This window comes from Bos indicus, chromosome 5 (genome assembly GCF_029378745.1).
Source record: "Bos indicus isolate NIAB-ARS_2022 breed Sahiwal x Tharparkar chromosome 5, NIAB-ARS_B.indTharparkar_mat_pri_1.0, whole genome shotgun sequence".
Lineage (NCBI taxonomy): Eukaryota > Metazoa > Chordata > Mammalia > Artiodactyla > Bovidae > Bos > Bos indicus.
The window spans coordinates 90,642,271-90,659,860 of NC_091764.1; the positions used below are offsets into that span (position 1 = coordinate 90,642,271).

Below are 17,590 nucleotides of genomic sequence, written 5' to 3' on the forward strand. Positions count from 1 at the left end.
AGCAGAACAAGTGCTGAAAGAGTATCAATTAGTACATATTCTCTTGGTATGATATATAGTCTGTAAAATGTGACCAGAGCCTCTGACGTTAAGGTTTTAAAATCTACTTTCAAATTTACAATCATATAAAACTGGTGAATTAGTTTATAAACCCAGGCAACCAATAACGCCTATAAAAATTTACCTGGTCATCTAAAATTGGCTACTGGCAGTAATAAGATTAAAAGCTGGAAATGTTTGAGCTGAAAAATTTCATTAAAATTAAAATTACCAAGAATTCTTTCTACATAACTTAATAACCTTTCTACATAACTTAATAATCATACTACTGATATAAATAAAATATAGGACAGTTCAAAAATAAATATTTCATTTATATCAAATGCAATTATTTGAAACCATAAATTTTTTTGATTTATTTAAAGAGAGATTTTTCTTTAGGAACCCTTAACAATATCCACACTTAGGCATATCTGAGTTTCTGGGCAAAGCCCTCACCATGTTTTTATGTATACTTTCTATTACCAAAGAATGGCCCAATTTTTGCCATCAGAAATAGTCACTGCAAGTCATCAACAATCAAACTCTATAATTCTTTTCACTATCACATAAATTTTTAAAGTGGAATCAGACAGCTATTTCAGGATCTAATCTAAGAAAAAGGTGAATCACTGGAAAAGCTCTGCTGACATGCTGAGAGTACAGAGAGGATAGGATACAAAGTTGAAAGTTTAATTTTAATTAACTAATTCATTAAAAAACAACACACCCTATTCTTTTACATTTCTAGAGGCTAGAAGTCTGCAATCATTTCCATCTGCCAAAACCACTGTGTGGGCAGGGTCATGTTCCCTCCACACTGTGGAGGGGAGAGCCCACTTCCTGGCCTTTTCCATCTTCTTTAATTTTTTGATGTGGACCATTTTAAAGTCTTCATGAAATTAGTTATAATATTGCTTCTGTTGTTTACCCTTTTTTTTGGCCAAGAGGTCTGTGGGATCTTAGTTCTCTGACGAGGGATTGAACCCACACCCCCTGCATTGGAAGGTGAAGTCTTAACCACCGGACTACCAGGGGTTTGTGTCTAAAAAGCTGAGATTTTAGAAGCCACCTGTAGGACTGTCAGCATGGCACATCAGGAAAGGCTTGGCGGGGCATGCCAAGGGAGCAAAGGATGGGAAGGGAGCCTCAGCCAGATCTAGGCCACTGAAGCCAAGGGAAGAAGCAGCTCGACCTGGGAAAGGAGGATGAGGAGAGACATTTGTGCAAATGGTGGTATTTCCATGTATTTACCTGCCCTTTCCCAAAAGCTGCTTAAGTTCTGTGGGTCTGCAATAACAGATTTGATTTGATGAGGTACATAGTAAATTAATAAATCACTAGGATTATTTCCAGAGATTCTAGATAACTTCAGATTCACATTTATATCACTGCTTTTAACCCTCATTTTTTTGTGAATCCCACTTTTTCAGAACTATCATTAGATTTATATACAAAGGAGCTTCTAAGAAAGTTATTTCCTATGTATGTTAGAAGCTTTCTGGCAGTTTGGAATTTTAAGCGAAGACTTATCTTACTATTTTGTTGGCAAACATGTCTTTATTACTGATAGCATATATAATGTACACTGTGGTTAAAATTAATAGCACCAGATTCTGAAGTGAAGATCAAAATTTGGATTCATGAAATGCTGATTTTTTAAAGCATTCTGATGGGCAAAACTTGGATGAAAATATTTTGTGGGAAAATAAGTTATATATCAACAAAAGTGTGTTTCTTTCAAAAATTAAAAGAAATATGACTGATGGTCTTTTCAAGGGTTTCCTAATGCAAAATCCCTCTTTAAGTAGAACTAATTTAAAGCAGTGCATTATTATTTTGTTTCAAACAGGACAGGGCAAATATAAATATGTAAATAATTTCTTATAACACTTTCCACAGTAACTTCTTTCACTTGATAAAATATTCAAGTTTAAACATTTCAAAAACAAGCTAAAGGAAGCGTTAGCTTAACTTGTATGGAAAAAAAGAATTCACTAGAAGAAATTTTTATTTAAGAACATATTGAAAATTCTCATCAAATTAAAATTAAATATTAACAGGGAATTTCATAAACACCAACATTGAGGAGTGTCAGTCCTTGTTTATGAACTTCCACTTTTCAACATTCACCTTAACCAACCACACTCACTACCACCACTGAGAGAATGCAACTATCAGTCTCTATCAAACTGACACTGGGAGGAGATGGTGAACAATAACACAATATCTTCACACATTTCACCCATCCTTAACCTCCCTTTTGGGAATACAGAGCCCACCACACCGGTCTCCTCCTAGCCTTCCAAAAAAAAGCATTCACAGCTGGGTGTCTATTTCTTTAATGAGGTCACCTCCAAGCTGATGTAAGCCAGTAAGTACAAGTTTTCTTGGGGTAAGAATAAAGAAATCTAGTGAGTCCAGGCTCTCAACTTCCAGAGACCTGACATTTGTATCCTGCCTCATCTCCACACCTGTCCTTTCTAACCTGGTTATTATGGTATTCCTGAATTTCCCTGGTAAAGGATTTCTTATCAGCCTGCCACTTGTAAAAGTCACGCTATTAACTCAAAGTGTCTGAAATATCCGAGTAGCCTGAAAATTGTACTACACTTAAAACATTAAAACGTAAGGTACGATAAGAAAGAAAAATTCTTCAAATCCCACCTGATGATCCAAATATATGGTGTTCCTTTGAAGGTGATGTGAAAGGATTTCATTCTAGTAGACGTCAATCAAGAAACAAAGGGACAGAGAAAGAGGGTGCGGAATTCATGAAAAAGTCAGTTTTGAAACAGGAAAAACAGGTAGTCTGCCACCACCTATTATGTCACAATACACAACAACTTTCACACATGCCCCCCCATAAATGGTACAGATGACATATTCCATTACTATAAAAAAAAAAAAACTGTTCTGTAAGAAATTATGTAGACATGCATATAAGCTGAAACAGTAAGCAGAAAAATCCTTCAAATGGCTTTAGCAGACTCCATGTTAGAAACTTTACATGTTAATTCTTTTCTGCAATAGAGGACTACTTCTTGGGATGTTTATAACCAGAGACTATTAAACCCTTTGAGAAATGTTTCCGTGTGTTCATTTTTAAAATTGAGAACACAAGGAAATTGATCTTTGGCAATGAAAAGGCAGCATTTTTAGAAAGATGATCAATTCTCCACTGGTTACTTTATGGGAAATGACGGGACTATTCAATCTGGTTCACCGGAGTTGCGGTGTTTGGTGGATGACAAAGCTATTCTGAAGTCTTGTTTGCCTTTCCTTGCTCACAACCAAAACTTGGTGGGTGAGTGGGTGAAGGGAAGGCTGAGAAGAAATGTACTCAGCCCACATTGATAAGGTATGACCAAAGGAGTTCTCAAAGGGTCAATAGGAGGTCCTGCAATGGTAGCATGGCTTGTGCTCATGGGAATGACGCAGGTCGGACTGACTGACGATGAGCGGCTCAGAGTGAGTGACGAGAGCAGACACACAGACACGTGGCTCCAGGGCTGACCTTTGGGCTGTGGGCCTCGAGTTTGAGCTGCATGAGCTGTGCTAAAGTGTGCTCCCGGATACTACTCAGCTCCGCCTGCTGCCGTCTCAGCTTTATGAGCAGCAGTGTAAGCTCCTCGGGCTGAAGGAGTACAATTTAAGAATCCAAACAGTGGAAAACAGATTAATTGTGGTCTTAAGTGACAGATATTAAACCAAGATTTCTTGGCTAGTTTCCGATTACGGCTGACATCAAACATAATGCCTAGGCACTATGATGATAGGTTCTACATAAATGCATAGATATCTAGAGAAATAGAAGGAACAGTGTTACTTGGTAAGGTACAGCAAAACAACAGTATATTCAGGCATTTTCTCAGAACTCATGAGAGACTGTTCATACATTCAGTATGAAAAAGCAGAATGCCAAAAAAAAATTTGTACATGAGAGCTATAATTAAAATATATTGTCATGAGTTGTTTAAAAATGGTACCTAAGACTTTTACAGCAGTAGAACAATACCTGCATGCCCAACACTCTATTTTAGAGAATAGGACATAAATTCAAAGAAATAAAATTCATGTAAAATGTGGATGACATCTTCACATCATTAAGTTTAGTTAGCACCTGGGATCTATTAATTGCTTCCCAGTCATATTTTTAAATGTCACTGTTAGTGTTTTCACAGGATATTTAGTATTAACCAAAAGACCAAATTTTTTTTAAAAGGAAAAAAAAAAAAAAAAAAATATATATATATATATATATATATATATCTATATATCTACTACACGTAGAAAGCTTCCAGGTGTGCACAAATCCCCCTTCCATGCTCGGAGGACAGCACAGAACCTTTCGGTTCCTGACTGGTTATTCTGATCCCTGACGGGGAATCAACTTTCAAAGGTAGATAAAAATTGCTTAACAGGCCGATCTGATGTATTTTTCTTCATTAGAAATGCAGTAAAGTGTGGTCATCGACAGTCTTACAGGCCATAAAATAATGTTCCATGTTTTTTTCTGAGCTTTGTTGTGATTAAAAACCACACAGAGTCCACAGGGAGACTCTCTTCACTTAAGGGTTGCAAAGTGCCCTGAAAATGTCCAAGCCAAAAACTGTTCCCAAGACTGACTTGCTTTGCCAGCACCATAGCATCACACCCACTCTCTTCTGTTCTGTTTGTTATTGCTCTTTATCTTTCATATAAAAACAATTTTTAGAGACACAAATAATTTTGTAAGAAGTAGAAGTATAGTTGATTTGCAGTATTATGATAGTTTCAGGTATACTACAAGGTGATTCAGTTATATATATGTATTCGGATTATTTTCCATAGTAGCTTATTACAAGACATTGAATGTAGTTCCCTATGTTATACAGTAATTCTTGTTGCTTATCTACTTTATGTGTAGTACCCTGTATCTATTACAAATTAATTTTAACTGTTATTTGAAGTTATGTTAAAAGTTCCTGCCTTCAGGTGGAAAAAGATGTCAAAAGTAAACCATCATTACTACTGGATCCTCAGGATAAAAGTGGGTATCTATGCAGATGAGACAGCAGCCTCTTCTATTAAACAGTCACAGAACGTGTGTGCGTATAACTTAAAGAAGACATTTCTTAACCGAAAACAAAGAACTGCCTTTGCTCGGATGCCAACTACATGCTGTGATCTCATGGCTGTGGGAAAGTCCGTATCTTATGTCACTATATCCCCAAGCTCTAGAGATCTTGCCAGAGAGAGGGGAGGGTGGAGTAAGGGATTAGACAGTCTAAGACCCAGAGTGGTGTTTGACAGAAATACTAAAAGAAAAAACCTTAAAACTCTGGCTTACTATTTATGGAGTTAAAGAGATTTTCAAAAGGATGAAAGATTCCAACAAATCTGCCAGATATTTAGATTTAAGGCAAAATAAAAAGGCACAGTGGACTCCTCTAAAATGAGGCGGTGACACATAAATTTTATCCTAAACAGCCACTAGAGGGAGAAAGGGAGAAGGAAAGCTCAATACAGGATACTTAGCGACTTAGCAGCAGCAGCATTAATGTCCATCAGATCAACAATATTTAAAAATTCCAACAGTTAAAATTCCCTAGTTTTAGAGAAGTATAATAGTATCCATAGCCTTTAATAAATAAAGCACAAGTATTTCAAAACCAGGAAATCTTCCTTATATCTAAGCATGTAAGAGATGAAATAAAAAATGTTTGAGAAATACATGTAAGATGAATTTGTTTTGATTGTTACAGGACTTTAAATAATGGACAACTATATGGTCCTCATCTTCACAGAAACTGAGACTAAATACTAGTATTAAAGCATAGCTCCCCTGATAGAAGAATGCAATGAAATTTTGAGAAGTCATCTTTTCTTTCTAATTTGAAGAGTAACAGTGTTCTGGTAACATAACTCCTTCTCAATTTGAATAGAAATAACACTGACTATGAACTGATCACAGTAAGCCCTTGCTTGAACCTCGGATCCGGGACAGTCTCTCTGTATAAATATGTAAATCAGTTTCTTTTCTGCTCTAAAGTAGTTAATCTACATAAAAATCCACCGGAGAAACTTACCAGGCCTGTGGTTTCACTACACACACAGCGTTACTGGATTTGTTCCCCTAATGAACCACTCCAACTTCTGTTTTAAGGAAAAGGAAACTAACATTCAACGAAGTAAAGAAACCCTCCCAGGTTATACAGTAAATGTGGAAAACAGCATCTTATACCGAGTCAGACATTTAGCAAAAAGGAATCAGGCAGACACTGATGTGGCTACATGGTTGCAAACTCTACCACTGAGCATCTCTTCCACAAAACTGGTAATGGTTTTTCTCTGAGAGGCACCTCTCTGAAAACTCAAGCTTAAAAGCTGTGTCAGATACATGCTATCATGTGCAGCACATAAATAAAACATGATATGGTAAATAAAGATATCGTACTCACCGTTTTGCCTTGGAGGCTCTGGGGACTAACAGACTGTAAAGTGAGGCCAGCTGGCATTGACCTCCGGTCAGGCACGTACATGTGCTAGGAAGATAAAGGTACAGTATAAATTCTGTGGTCAATGTCAGTGATGAAAACTGTAATATAAAATGCCATTTAAAACTGCTACTAGTGCTTATGAAAGAAGACAGATACTAAAGCTTCAGGACTAAAATACACACTCTGATTGACAGAATAATTCTATATAGTCGTTTGGCTCAGTGGTTCTCAAACTTATTGGTCTCAGGATCCCTATATGGCCTTGCATGGTTGCTGAGTCACTTCAGTCGTGTCTGACTCCATGAGATTCTTATGGACTGTAGCCCGTCAGGTTCCTCTGTTCATGGGTTTCTCCAGGCAAGAATACTGCAGTGGGTTGCCATGTCCTCCTCCAGGGGATCTTCCCGATCCAGGGATCAAACTCACATCTCTTATGTCTCCTGCACTGGCAGGTGGGTTGCCTGGGTACCATCAGCACCACCTGGGAAGCCTTCTTTCTGTCATTAAAAGAAGATTTTCATGACAAGAGTGGTATTCTTTTACAGTTTTGCAAATCTCTTTAATGTCTGGCTAGATTTTCCTATCTGCTGCTGTATTCAATCTGTTGTGATAATATCTTTTAGGGGAAGTACATGAAGAAAATCCATCTTCGATACAGGTATTTGGAAAAGGGAAGAGAACTTGAATAGTCTTTTTTGGATATTTGCACATGTCCACATTTCAAATGATCCTTTTACCCATTCTTGGTTTTGTGACATCAAACACAGGTCAGGTAGGAAATACTGGCTCAGTAAAATATGCAGAGTTTCCAATGGCTGGCACTTGTTTTTCACTATATGAGATGAGCAGCTCCTATCTGTTAATACCATCGCTGATCTTTAAACACTAGAAAGCTGTCAAGCTCAAAGAGGCAGGTACAAGATTCCCCAAATTCTAATTTTTGCTTGAAAGCTCAAGTGGTGTCATTGGTGACAAATATCGTGGGCTGCCTTCCTTGAAGTGACAGGCAAGCGTTCCACTCTGGAAGTGTCTGTCAAACATCAAGTCTGAACAACTCTAGTTTGTCGTTCGTTCTTTCAAGTAAAAATGGTGTTTTATATATATATATATATATATATATTTTTTTTTTTTTTTTAAAGAAGGGCCCAGGCTCTGCACCCCAGTTAGGAGGCTGTGGTATCAGCTGGTTCCAGGCGATTCGAGCTCCAGCCAGGATGATCGAGGTTGGCTACAACCACCACCTGGGGAAGAAGGTCTGCCTTAAACACAGGGCTGCTGACACCAGTTGGGATCTCAAGAACCTGATCACAGCCCAATCTGGCACCCACTGGAACAAGGTCATTTTGAAGAAGTGGTTCATGATTTTTAAGGACTGTGTCTCTGAGGGACTATAAGATCCACGATGGGATGAACTTGGGAGCTTTATTACCAGTAGGGCAGAATTCCTCTTCCCTGCCCTTTCCTCTTCTCCCTCTTTCAACCCCCACACTAGTATGAACGTTTGTTTTTGAAAACTCATGCTAATAAAAACTTAGAGGTTGGACTTCCCTGGTGGTCCAGTGGTTGAGAATCTGCCTGCCAGTGCAGGGGACACAGGTTTGATCCCTGGTCTGGGAAGATCCTTCATGCTGCGGGGCAACTAAGCCCGTGTGCCACAACTACTGAAGCCTGTGTCCTAGAGCCTGTGCTGCACAACAAGAGAAGCCATGGCAATGAGAAGACTGTGCACTGCAAGTAGAGAGGAGTCCCCGCTGCTCGCCACAAGTAGAGAAAGCCTGAGTAGAGCAGTGAAGGGTTAGCAAAGTCAAAAATAAATAAAAAACAAAACAAAACATTAGAGACTGAAAAAAAAAAAAAAAAGGAGCTAGTTTAGCTTGCAACTCAAATAACCACGCAAGCATTTTTCTCTGAGACAACCATTAGTACTTGGGTATGCAATAGACATGCTTTAAGTACATTTCCCATTTCATCACACAAACACTATGGGATGAACAGTCAAGACTGAACACAGTTTTCTTTTACTGTTTCATGCCGGGGATTGAGTGAGAGTGAGCCTTTATTTTTACAGCAAATCTGTGACAGTGAAATATTACAATGACCACTCACACTCTGAGCCATTGCCTTGACGCAGGCTAAGGCGCTAGTGCTTTTACCCAATTTTCAGTGTTTTCGCACTGGTAGGAAATGACAACACAGTCAACAATGCCTTATTATTATTATTACAAAAACAGTTCTGAGCTTATCAGAGACGCCCTGAAAGGCTAATGGGTACCTCAGGTAATCCCAGGTACTCCCTAAGGGTCCATGAAGCTTATTTTGAGAACCACGGATCACATCAAGGAAGATGATAGGACAGTTACAAAGAAAACTTGGCAACACTGGAGAAGATTTTCAGGAGGACCAGATGTTAGCTGACTAGGAAAACTGGCTAGACCGCACACCCTCATCTCATATTTGCTATTGAAACAGATGATCAATTTTGACCATGAGAACACTGTTCAACCATGCACTAATAATTTGCATTTGATCAGATTTCTCTTGAATATTGTTAATAATTTTTATTAGCCTTTGGATGTACGAAGTGTCAAAACACTGAACTCTGTTACAAGGACATTCAAAGTGAGCCTTTTTTTGGTGAGACAAACTAAAGCTTCTTTCAAAAGAAACTTTTTGATCGACTTATTAATTCCTAACTAATGCTTATTTATGGAAAAATCAAGCGAACGCTTTATGCAATGATGTAACTGAAGGAGTCAGCCCATCACAAGGACAAGAAAAGGCACTTTCGAAAATAGCATAAAGCGAGAGGCTCTTTAGAATTTAAACAAAGGGAAAGAAAAATTCCTTTTCACTTTAGGACAGACATTAGGATTTGGTTGCAAACACAGTGACTAATCAAAACGATCTGCTTCAGCACTGTGAAAAGCTGATCGATGCAAGGTGTTCCAATTTCACTTCAAAAAACCTACTAAGCAAGACTTGAACCAACTTAGCTGCTGCTGCTGTTTGTTTATTAGCTAAGTTGTTTCCGACTCTTTGTGACCTCATGAACTGTAGCCCACCAGAATCCTCTGTCCATGGGATTCTCCAGGCAAGAACACTGGAGTGGGTTTCCATTTCCTTCTCCAGAGGATCTTCCTGACCCAGGGATTGAACCCCTGTCTCTTATGTCTCTTGCATTGGCAGGTAGATTCCTTACCACTTGGGAAGCCCCTAAACCAACTTAATATGTGCATTAAAGCATGATCTCTATATCTTAATTTAAAAAAATATATATTTGGAGAATTCCCGGTCAGACTAGTGATTAGGACTCTGCACATCACTGCCGAGGTCATGGATTTGATCTCTGGTAGGGGAACTAAGATCCCACAGGCTGCATGGCGTGGCCAAAAAAAAAAAAGTATATATACCAGTAAGTGATGTTACTTTAATATGCAACTGGGCACCTGAGGAGGTATTTCAGTATGCTGTATCTTCAGCTGGTGGTTAGAAGATGAGGATCATACTTTTATCTTAGCACAGAACATGAAGAGCCTGACAGAAGACTGTAGGGGTGCTACAAGAGGCAGTGTAGAATTTGCAAGTGTGCATAGGGTCAATCCAAATGCAGGCGGTCTTAACCTACAGGGAAAGCTGATGAGAGCCACTCTCAAGCAGAGAGGAATACATAATGTATCCATTCCAAAGAGCTGCTCCTGAGAGAAGACCTGCAAGCTTAGGTTTTATACATGAGAGTCTGACATTGCAGAAAGTGCTTCATTAATTTTTAAAACAAACAAAAAAAAGCTGGTTTTGCCTGCCTCCTGCCCATTATCTTGTCTCTGGCATTCACAAGAAAGAGCAGTGTACTATTAATAGAAATAAAAGGCTTCTCGCGCGGTTCAGTGGTAGAGAACCTGCCTGCCAATACAGGAGATGTAGGTTCATTCCCTGGGCTGGGAAGATCTCCTGGAGGAGGAAATGGCAACCTACTCCAGTATTCTTGCCTGGGAAATCCTATAGACAGAGGAGCCTGGTGGGCTACAGTCCATGGGGTCACAAGAGTTGGACATGACTAAGAGACTAAACAACTAAAAGTAAGCTGCAGCATCCTCAGAGGAGCAATGAACCCTGATGAGCAGATGTCTTACCTTGGGATGATGGGCCCGGTGCCTGCGGTCCATGGTCATGTCTCTGCGGTCCATGGTCATGTCTCTGCGGTCTATGGTTACGTCTCTGCGGTCTATGGTCACGTCTCTGCGGTCTATGGTCACGTCTCCCCTTTGAATTGGCGAAGACACTTCCGACCTGTAGGTCCGCTGAGGGGAGAAGCCCTGATAGGCGGCTATGGAGCCGTGGGAGGGTGACGTGGGGATGGAGTGCATTGTCTGGTCGGAGATGTTAACCATGGTTTTAGGGCTGGTCAGGGAGCTGTGGCGAGGGAGGGTCCCCTGCTTGTTGTAAAACTGACGCTGCTGCCACTCATACAGCTGCCACATGGTGTCATCCCGCATGGATCTCCGCTTCTCCTCGGCTCCGGGTCCCGCTGTCTTGTCGTGGGCCGAGGGTGTTATGCTGCAGATGCTCTCCGGCCTGGTCTTGCTGTTTCTTGGGAGGGTTCTGTAGCCTTCAGGGTAGCGGGCCATGACTGGGGCTCTGTGGCTTGGCATGTTTCTTGGCAATGTTTGGTAAGAGATTACTCTGAAATAAAAGAACAATTGCAACATAAAACTGAAGGACAGCTGCTTTCCAGATAGTAAATTAGAGTACGTTTTTGTTTTTTCTTTTTTTCTCCCCTCCTGGTAGGTAAAATGTATACTGAAGATTCATTTTTTTTTTTAAGGTGACTAATGAACAGATTTATTTTTTTTTAATGAAATCTAATTTGATGGATTGAATATACTAAGTCAACAGCATCTGTGTTGCTCACATAAAAGACCATTTATTCCACACAATGTATGGTTTGGTTTCAGGAAGGAAGGGTACTATACTTTTTCCAGAAATAAAAATGTTCAAGATATCAAGTCCGTCCTCATGTCTTACTTGTTTTTACATAAATAATCTCCTAGAATCTCATCTTTACACATCTCAGCAGAATACTTAATTTCTGGGTGTGGATGGAACACGGGAGTTTTTGAGCTGGCCTACAGAGCATGGAGACTGGAAATTAAGGACTGCAGGTGGTGAGGCTCTATTGTACTACGTCCTTCTGAAAGCATAACTGTTTACGGGAAGAAGTACATGAATCAGTACCTTTGTGGTCTGAAGGAATCATTTCCCTGGATAACTTCTGAGAAATAAAAATGACTCAAAGCTAAAGCTAAAAATTTATTTTTTAAAGACAAAATTCTTCAACATGCTATTTCAGACTCAAAACTGCAGATCTCCAGAATAGTATGATGTTTTAATACTTGTGAACTTTATTATTAATCAAGTGGGAAGAAGCAGTTGGTCAAAAACCAGGAGGGCCAAGCTTGCATTCTTGTTTTCCCCCCAAATACAGAGACCTTAGAGGAGTTAGTTACACCTCTGGGACTGACAGAAGGTTCAAGTGTGTGGGGGGAGGAGACTAAGAAGAGATTATATTCCTTTCAATACTTGGGATTAAAGAAGAGTTAGTGGACTGGCTGGAACCACAATGCAGGCCTCTTACTTCCTTAAGCAGCAATCTACTCTCTTTATTATGTCAATGATTCCCTTTGAGACTTAAGATTTCTCAAGACTTTGAGATTCAATGAAAAAGCAAACTCATTCTTTTATTTAAAAATTTTTGCCAAAAGTATGGAAATAATTTTAAAAAACTTTACTATTCTATTGCAATAATATACTTAAAGATAAAAAGATACCCCTAAATTAGGAAGGGCATAATCTTAAAGTGCTGGGTGCTACTGAAATCTGGCCAGCTGAAATGTTTTGGGATTTGGCTTTCTCATCTAGAAGAGGATTTGATCACACAGTGGTCTTACAATTCTAAAGTCCCATGTTTTATTTTGTATTTTGAAATATTTCCAGTTCCTTCAACCATTCTTTTAACTGAGTTTTCTTCATCTTGCTGAATGTCCCTCAGCTTCTCCATGTCTTGAGCTGAGCCACAAGGGAAGTCCAAGTATACTGGAGTGGGTCGCCTATCCTGTCTTAAGCGGATCTTCCTGACGCAGGAATCGAACCAGGGTCTCCTGCATTGCAGGTGCATTCTTTACCAACTGAGCTATCAGGGAAGCTCATTAATGTAAAACAGACTTGCTCAAAATTAACCCTCCCTCTCAACACACACAAACCACTTCTGTGAGCCCAACCATCTGACAACTTTGGAGTGGGGGAGGAAGGTACCCCATACCCTGATATTAGCAGTAAAAAGAAGTCTTTTTACTGCTTTCTCTCCATGTAAATTTCCTATTTTTTCCCTGCTTGATCTCCCTCCGATCCTCATCTTCTCTGCTAACATGGAAGCCAGAAACTGAATAAAGTCCAGAGCTGGCAACCCCACAGCTATGTGCTTAGGAAGCATGTCAGACAGGGGAATGATTCCATTCGATAAATTCTGCCCTAGTGCTCCAGCAGTGTACTCCAGCTTACCTTGGTTATTGGGCCACTCACAAACTTAAGAAATACCACAGACACCTTATTGTGTAAGAAGCTCTGGATTAGGCACAGAACTGTATCAGAGTAACAAATACCAAAAACATAAATGATATTAACTTTATGTATGCTGTTCAGAAATATGTAAAAAGGTCATTTATAGGTACATAAAGGAAGGTCACATATTTTCGATTTAAAGCAAATGAAAAACTGCCTGTGGACTAATGTTTAAATTCCAGTTCAGAAATCTGACGACACAGAACTTGGGCATCCACACGAGCTGGACCCTGTGGCTGAGATGGCTACTGCACTTGGATCATCTAACTGCGTGATCGACAACGGCAGGCGATTTTCCTACCAAGCTTGGCTAATTAAAAGTGACTACAAAGTGTAAAGGGCTCTTCTGCCATCTTTGGAACTACCTTTTGGAGGATTTTAATGGAAAATCTGCTTATCATCAAGCAAGTTTATTTCCACCCCATATACTTTCTACCACTTTGAGACCTTTCTTAAAAAAACTAGTTTCCTACAGTGTTTTTCTCCAAAGAAATTCAAATTAAGCAAACTGTGATTTACTTTTTAAGTGAAAGCTTAAGTAGCTCTGTCGGCGCCTTCATCAGGTTTTGTGCCCCATTCAACAGCACCTGCCTGTCAAACGCCCTGAAAACCCTGACACGTGAGTCTGCCATGCAGAACAATGGCTTAGGCCCCAGCATCTGAACGGGACCGCCCCTCACAAAGGAACTTTCAGGCTCTGTTCACAGATGCAGGCACCTACTATATGACTACATAGGAAACCTCTTTTCTTTCTATTAGAACTTTAGGAATGAAAGCCAGCCTTTCATAGTTTCACCAAATGAATTCTGCCATCTATGACCATTATGCTTCTTGCCACCGATAAAAATTATTTTGCTGTAAAACCTCACCACTGTTTTTGAAGCATGAAGTCCACATAATAATGTAGATGACCTACGTCAATGATCTAACCTGGACTCCAGCCAGGGAACCCAAACTTGGAGGAGCAACGTGAAGGGAACCTGAGCTCCAAATGACCTCAGGCCAGCCTTTAGAAGCTGGAAGGTCTGCAGTCAAAATTAGTAAGTCACAGGGAGCCTTTATGGATGTTAATTACATCCAACCAAGGACTTCGCGAAGTGCTTGAAAACTAATACTTATGGCTCAACAATTAAAAAAACTTTAGATACTGAACCCCTTTAATGGTTCATTTTCAACCTTAAGAAAGTATGATTCTACTTGAGGAAAACTGATTCTATTAAGAAGCGAGATTTAATTTGCTGGGTAGAGAGGCGGCAAATCTTCTGGCTGTGGTTTTTATTACTGTTTCCCTGAAAACGATTACCTTCATAAGTACTTTCAAACATCCTGTCATTTCCTACCCACCCCCGTCCCCGTCAATACCTCTGGCTTTCCCTCTGTGCAATCAAATTTTATTGTTGAGACAGCAACTGTTTCTCACAGCTGTCCCTTGGGAAAATTAGGAATGTGAGCAATGAGGGTGGAGGAGGAGAAAACAGAGATGAGCAACGCATCATGGGATGAGACGGGCCGAGCTGCACTCCGGAGAGGAGAGACTGGCTGACAACCGCCCAGACCAGAAGCAACGCATCATGGGATGAGAGGGGCCGAGCTGCACTCTGGAGAGGAGAGGCTGGCTGACAACCGTCCAGACCAGAAGGACGTCCCGCTACCCCAAAAGTTCATCTTCTTTCAACCAAAACATTCCTAACTTAATGCTGTCTGGCTCTCTACTCCTGAAAGGTAAGAGTTATAGTAGGTCTTCAGTTAATTGTGTATGCATTAGTTCATTACAGTACGTTATAAATCGTGCATCACCAGCTTCCCACGTAAAAACACAACACTTTCTCATCCACGGGCACCTGCTTTTCCTCCATGTTCTGGCCTTTACTTCTGGTCTTTTGCAGACCCTCCAAACCTTTTTTTCCCTTTATTTTTTAATTTTCAAAAAAATTGTATTGAAGTACATATTTACACACACATATGTATTCTTTTTCATATTCTTTCCCATTATGGTTTGTCACAGAATATTGAATATAATTCCTTGTGTTATACAGTATGACCTTGTTGTTTATCCTTTTTTTCCTTTAAATGTAAAAGTTCTTTCTGGTTTTCCCTTAGAATCTTTACTTTATCCAGCCTCCTGCTGAATGAATGCTTCTCCTTTCATCCTTACTTTTAAGCATGTCTGATATAATGATGATGACACTCCAAATCTTATTCAAGTCCAGATCTCTCTTTGGAGGTACAGACTGCAGACACCTCAAATCTAACCTATCCAATCACTCATTACCTTCTGTCTTCCCAATCCTTCCCTATGCAGTGAGAGGCACTGGATAATGCCTGACAACCAGACCAAAAAAGCAGAGCACCATTCTTGATTTCCCCCAGCCACTCAAATTAGATTTGAGTGAGACCAGTCTGCAATCAAGCACATCCAAGTACTCAACTAGCCTTGTCAATTACAAGTTCAGTTTTTGAACTTTCTCCAACTCATTCTCCAGATTCTACTGAACCACCATTCTGCAAACATACAACTCCTCTGGCTTCTCTCTCCAGCCTTGCTTCTTGTCCATCATTATAGCAGTTGTGATGATGTGAGCCTAAGCCAGACTCACGGCTTTGGAGCCTCTTCCCAGCACTACACACTCCTGAGCTGTGCATACCTAAACCAAGATAAGCATACCATCCTTCTTATCTGGGCTCCTACTTTACTTCCTCCAGAGAGGTTTCCCTGAAACTTTAGGCTGGGCTGGTTGTCCCTGAAACATCTTCTCTTCTTGCTGTATTTGTCATCGTATGCAGTATCTGTTTAACTTTCTCCTCCACAAGACTAAGAACGGCTGCAAGAAATTGGGACTATATCATTTCAGTATTTTACTTCCTGGTCCCATGATTACCATATAGTAATTATACAATAAGTATACAAAAGAACAAGTGTGTACATGAATGAATAAATGCTTAGATGAATAAATAATAATACTTAGTCATGTGCATCATGAGTTTAAGAAAGCCAAGGAACAAGACTGAGAACCAGAGCACCTAAGCCTTTCCGGTCACCACATTACATGTCTCAGGAGAGCTTCGCATTACATTAAGCTGTAGAAGCTACTAACGGAAAACAGAGCAGGACGGTGGAGAGAGTGAAGACAAGTTGTGTGTGTGTGTGTGTGTGTGTGTGTGTGTGTGTGTAAGGGGGCAAGGCTAGGTCTTGCCCCCTTCCTTGCCTCAAACAAACATGATCTGTACCCACGGCCTACGCCTTCTTTTATGCCGGGCCAGGGAGGATGGTTCCTTGCCATCAGTAAAGTTGGATGAACATTTCTCAGAACACTGAGAGACAGAGAGAAAAAAAAAAAAAAACAACCCCCCCCCCACACACACATCTGATTACCCTGAAGAAAAGATGAGTCATGAACCTGTAATATCACAATGGAATTTGAATTTAATACATTGACTCTGTATCTCAGAAACCAGTCTCCCACAACACCACAAGACACTTACCCCCTGGTTTCCTCTTCATGACCTCTTCCCTTCTGGATTTTAATCCACTGCTCCAGCTGTTGCATTGAATTCGTTCTCTGTATGACTCGATCAGCCTCTGTGTGTAAGGGCCCCGTATTGGGATGACTTCCGCCTCTAAGATCTGCCAGGCTCACATTGACTGTTTTGTTCTCTGAACTATTCAAATTGACTGGCCTGTAGTGTCCAGTCTGACCTGGGCATGTCAACCCGCTCTCATATTCAGACGACAGAGAATTCAACTTTACACTATTAATTTTTGTTAAAGGTCTATCTTGGCCATCCTTCTGAAATCCATATTTTTCAGCTTCTAATGCCTTTTTTTCTTCATTTCTACTCATTTCCTTGTTTTTCTGGTTATTTTGGACCTCTGGTTTAATTAGCACTCTATGATTGGGAAAGTTATTGATCTCTTTAGCTGGTGCATTTTCAGATGTAATCTTATCCACTCTGAAATCAGAGAAGAAAGGCAGAGTAAATCAGATGAAATAATGCACATGCTATTTTTGGGATTCACTCTGAAAAAAAAAAAAAACAAACATAAAACTACCTTTGACTTTACAAAAAGCCCTGAAAGGGTTGCAGAGGACACGTCTGCACAAATCCCCAGTGTCATGGCATGAAAATTCAAGTACGACACCAGAATGTATAAATAGAAAGGGGAGAAAACTAACCATAAAATACACAGTGTAGAAAGCACTGGAAAACAAAAAAAGTGGTGAGTGTCCTTACCATTAGAAATCTGAAAAGAAAGCAAATGAGGCTGCCCTTTGACCGTGAAACCACAAAAATCCATGCTTAAAAGACCACAGTAGCTGGTCGTTTGAAATAAACAACATGGTTTCCAGCCAGGAGGGTTAATGCATCATGAGACAAACATGACTCTGGTTTGTGGAAATGGACATTATCTTCTGATGCTATCAAAGACTGAGACCATGTGACCAACTCTCTGT

The 17,590-nt window shown here is 40.0% G+C and overlaps 1 protein-coding gene, 1 long non-coding RNA gene and 1 pseudogene across 21 annotated transcripts in view; 2 read left to right on the forward strand and 1 right to left on the reverse strand.

Annotated features, from left to right (window-relative positions):
* Positions 1-17,590, reverse strand: part of PLEKHA5 (pleckstrin homology domain containing A5) — a 260,287-nt gene that overhangs the window by 65,722 nt on the left and 176,975 nt on the right. For 13 of the 20 annotated variants that reach the window (XM_070790011.1, XM_070789999.1, XM_070790013.1 and 10 more), the window contains 5 exons: positions 16,620-17,087; positions 10,652-11,201; positions 6,483-6,566; positions 3,557-3,676; positions 2,707-2,760 (listed from right to left, as the gene is read on the reverse strand). In XM_070790011.1, coding sequence (XP_070646112.1) covers positions 2,707-2,760; positions 3,557-3,676; positions 6,483-6,566; positions 10,652-11,201; positions 16,620-17,087 — 1,276 coding nt within the window. The remainder of the gene's footprint in view (positions 1-2,706; positions 2,761-3,556; positions 3,677-6,482; positions 6,567-10,651; positions 11,202-16,619; positions 17,088-17,590) is intronic. The other 7 variants (XM_070790014.1, XM_070790016.1, XM_070790005.1 and 4 more) reach the window with 2 other exon arrangements.
* On the forward strand, positions 7,736-7,956 carry LOC109559609 (ubiquitin-like protein 5 pseudogene; annotated as a pseudogene).
* LOC139183188 (uncharacterized) overlaps positions 14,619-17,590 on the forward strand; it is a 28,890-nt gene continuing 25,918 nt past the window's right edge. Inside the window, exon 1 of the long non-coding RNA XR_011566721.1 lies at positions 14,619-14,858. This is a non-coding gene — a long non-coding RNA (uncharacterized lncRNA). The remainder of the gene's footprint in view (positions 14,859-17,590) is intronic.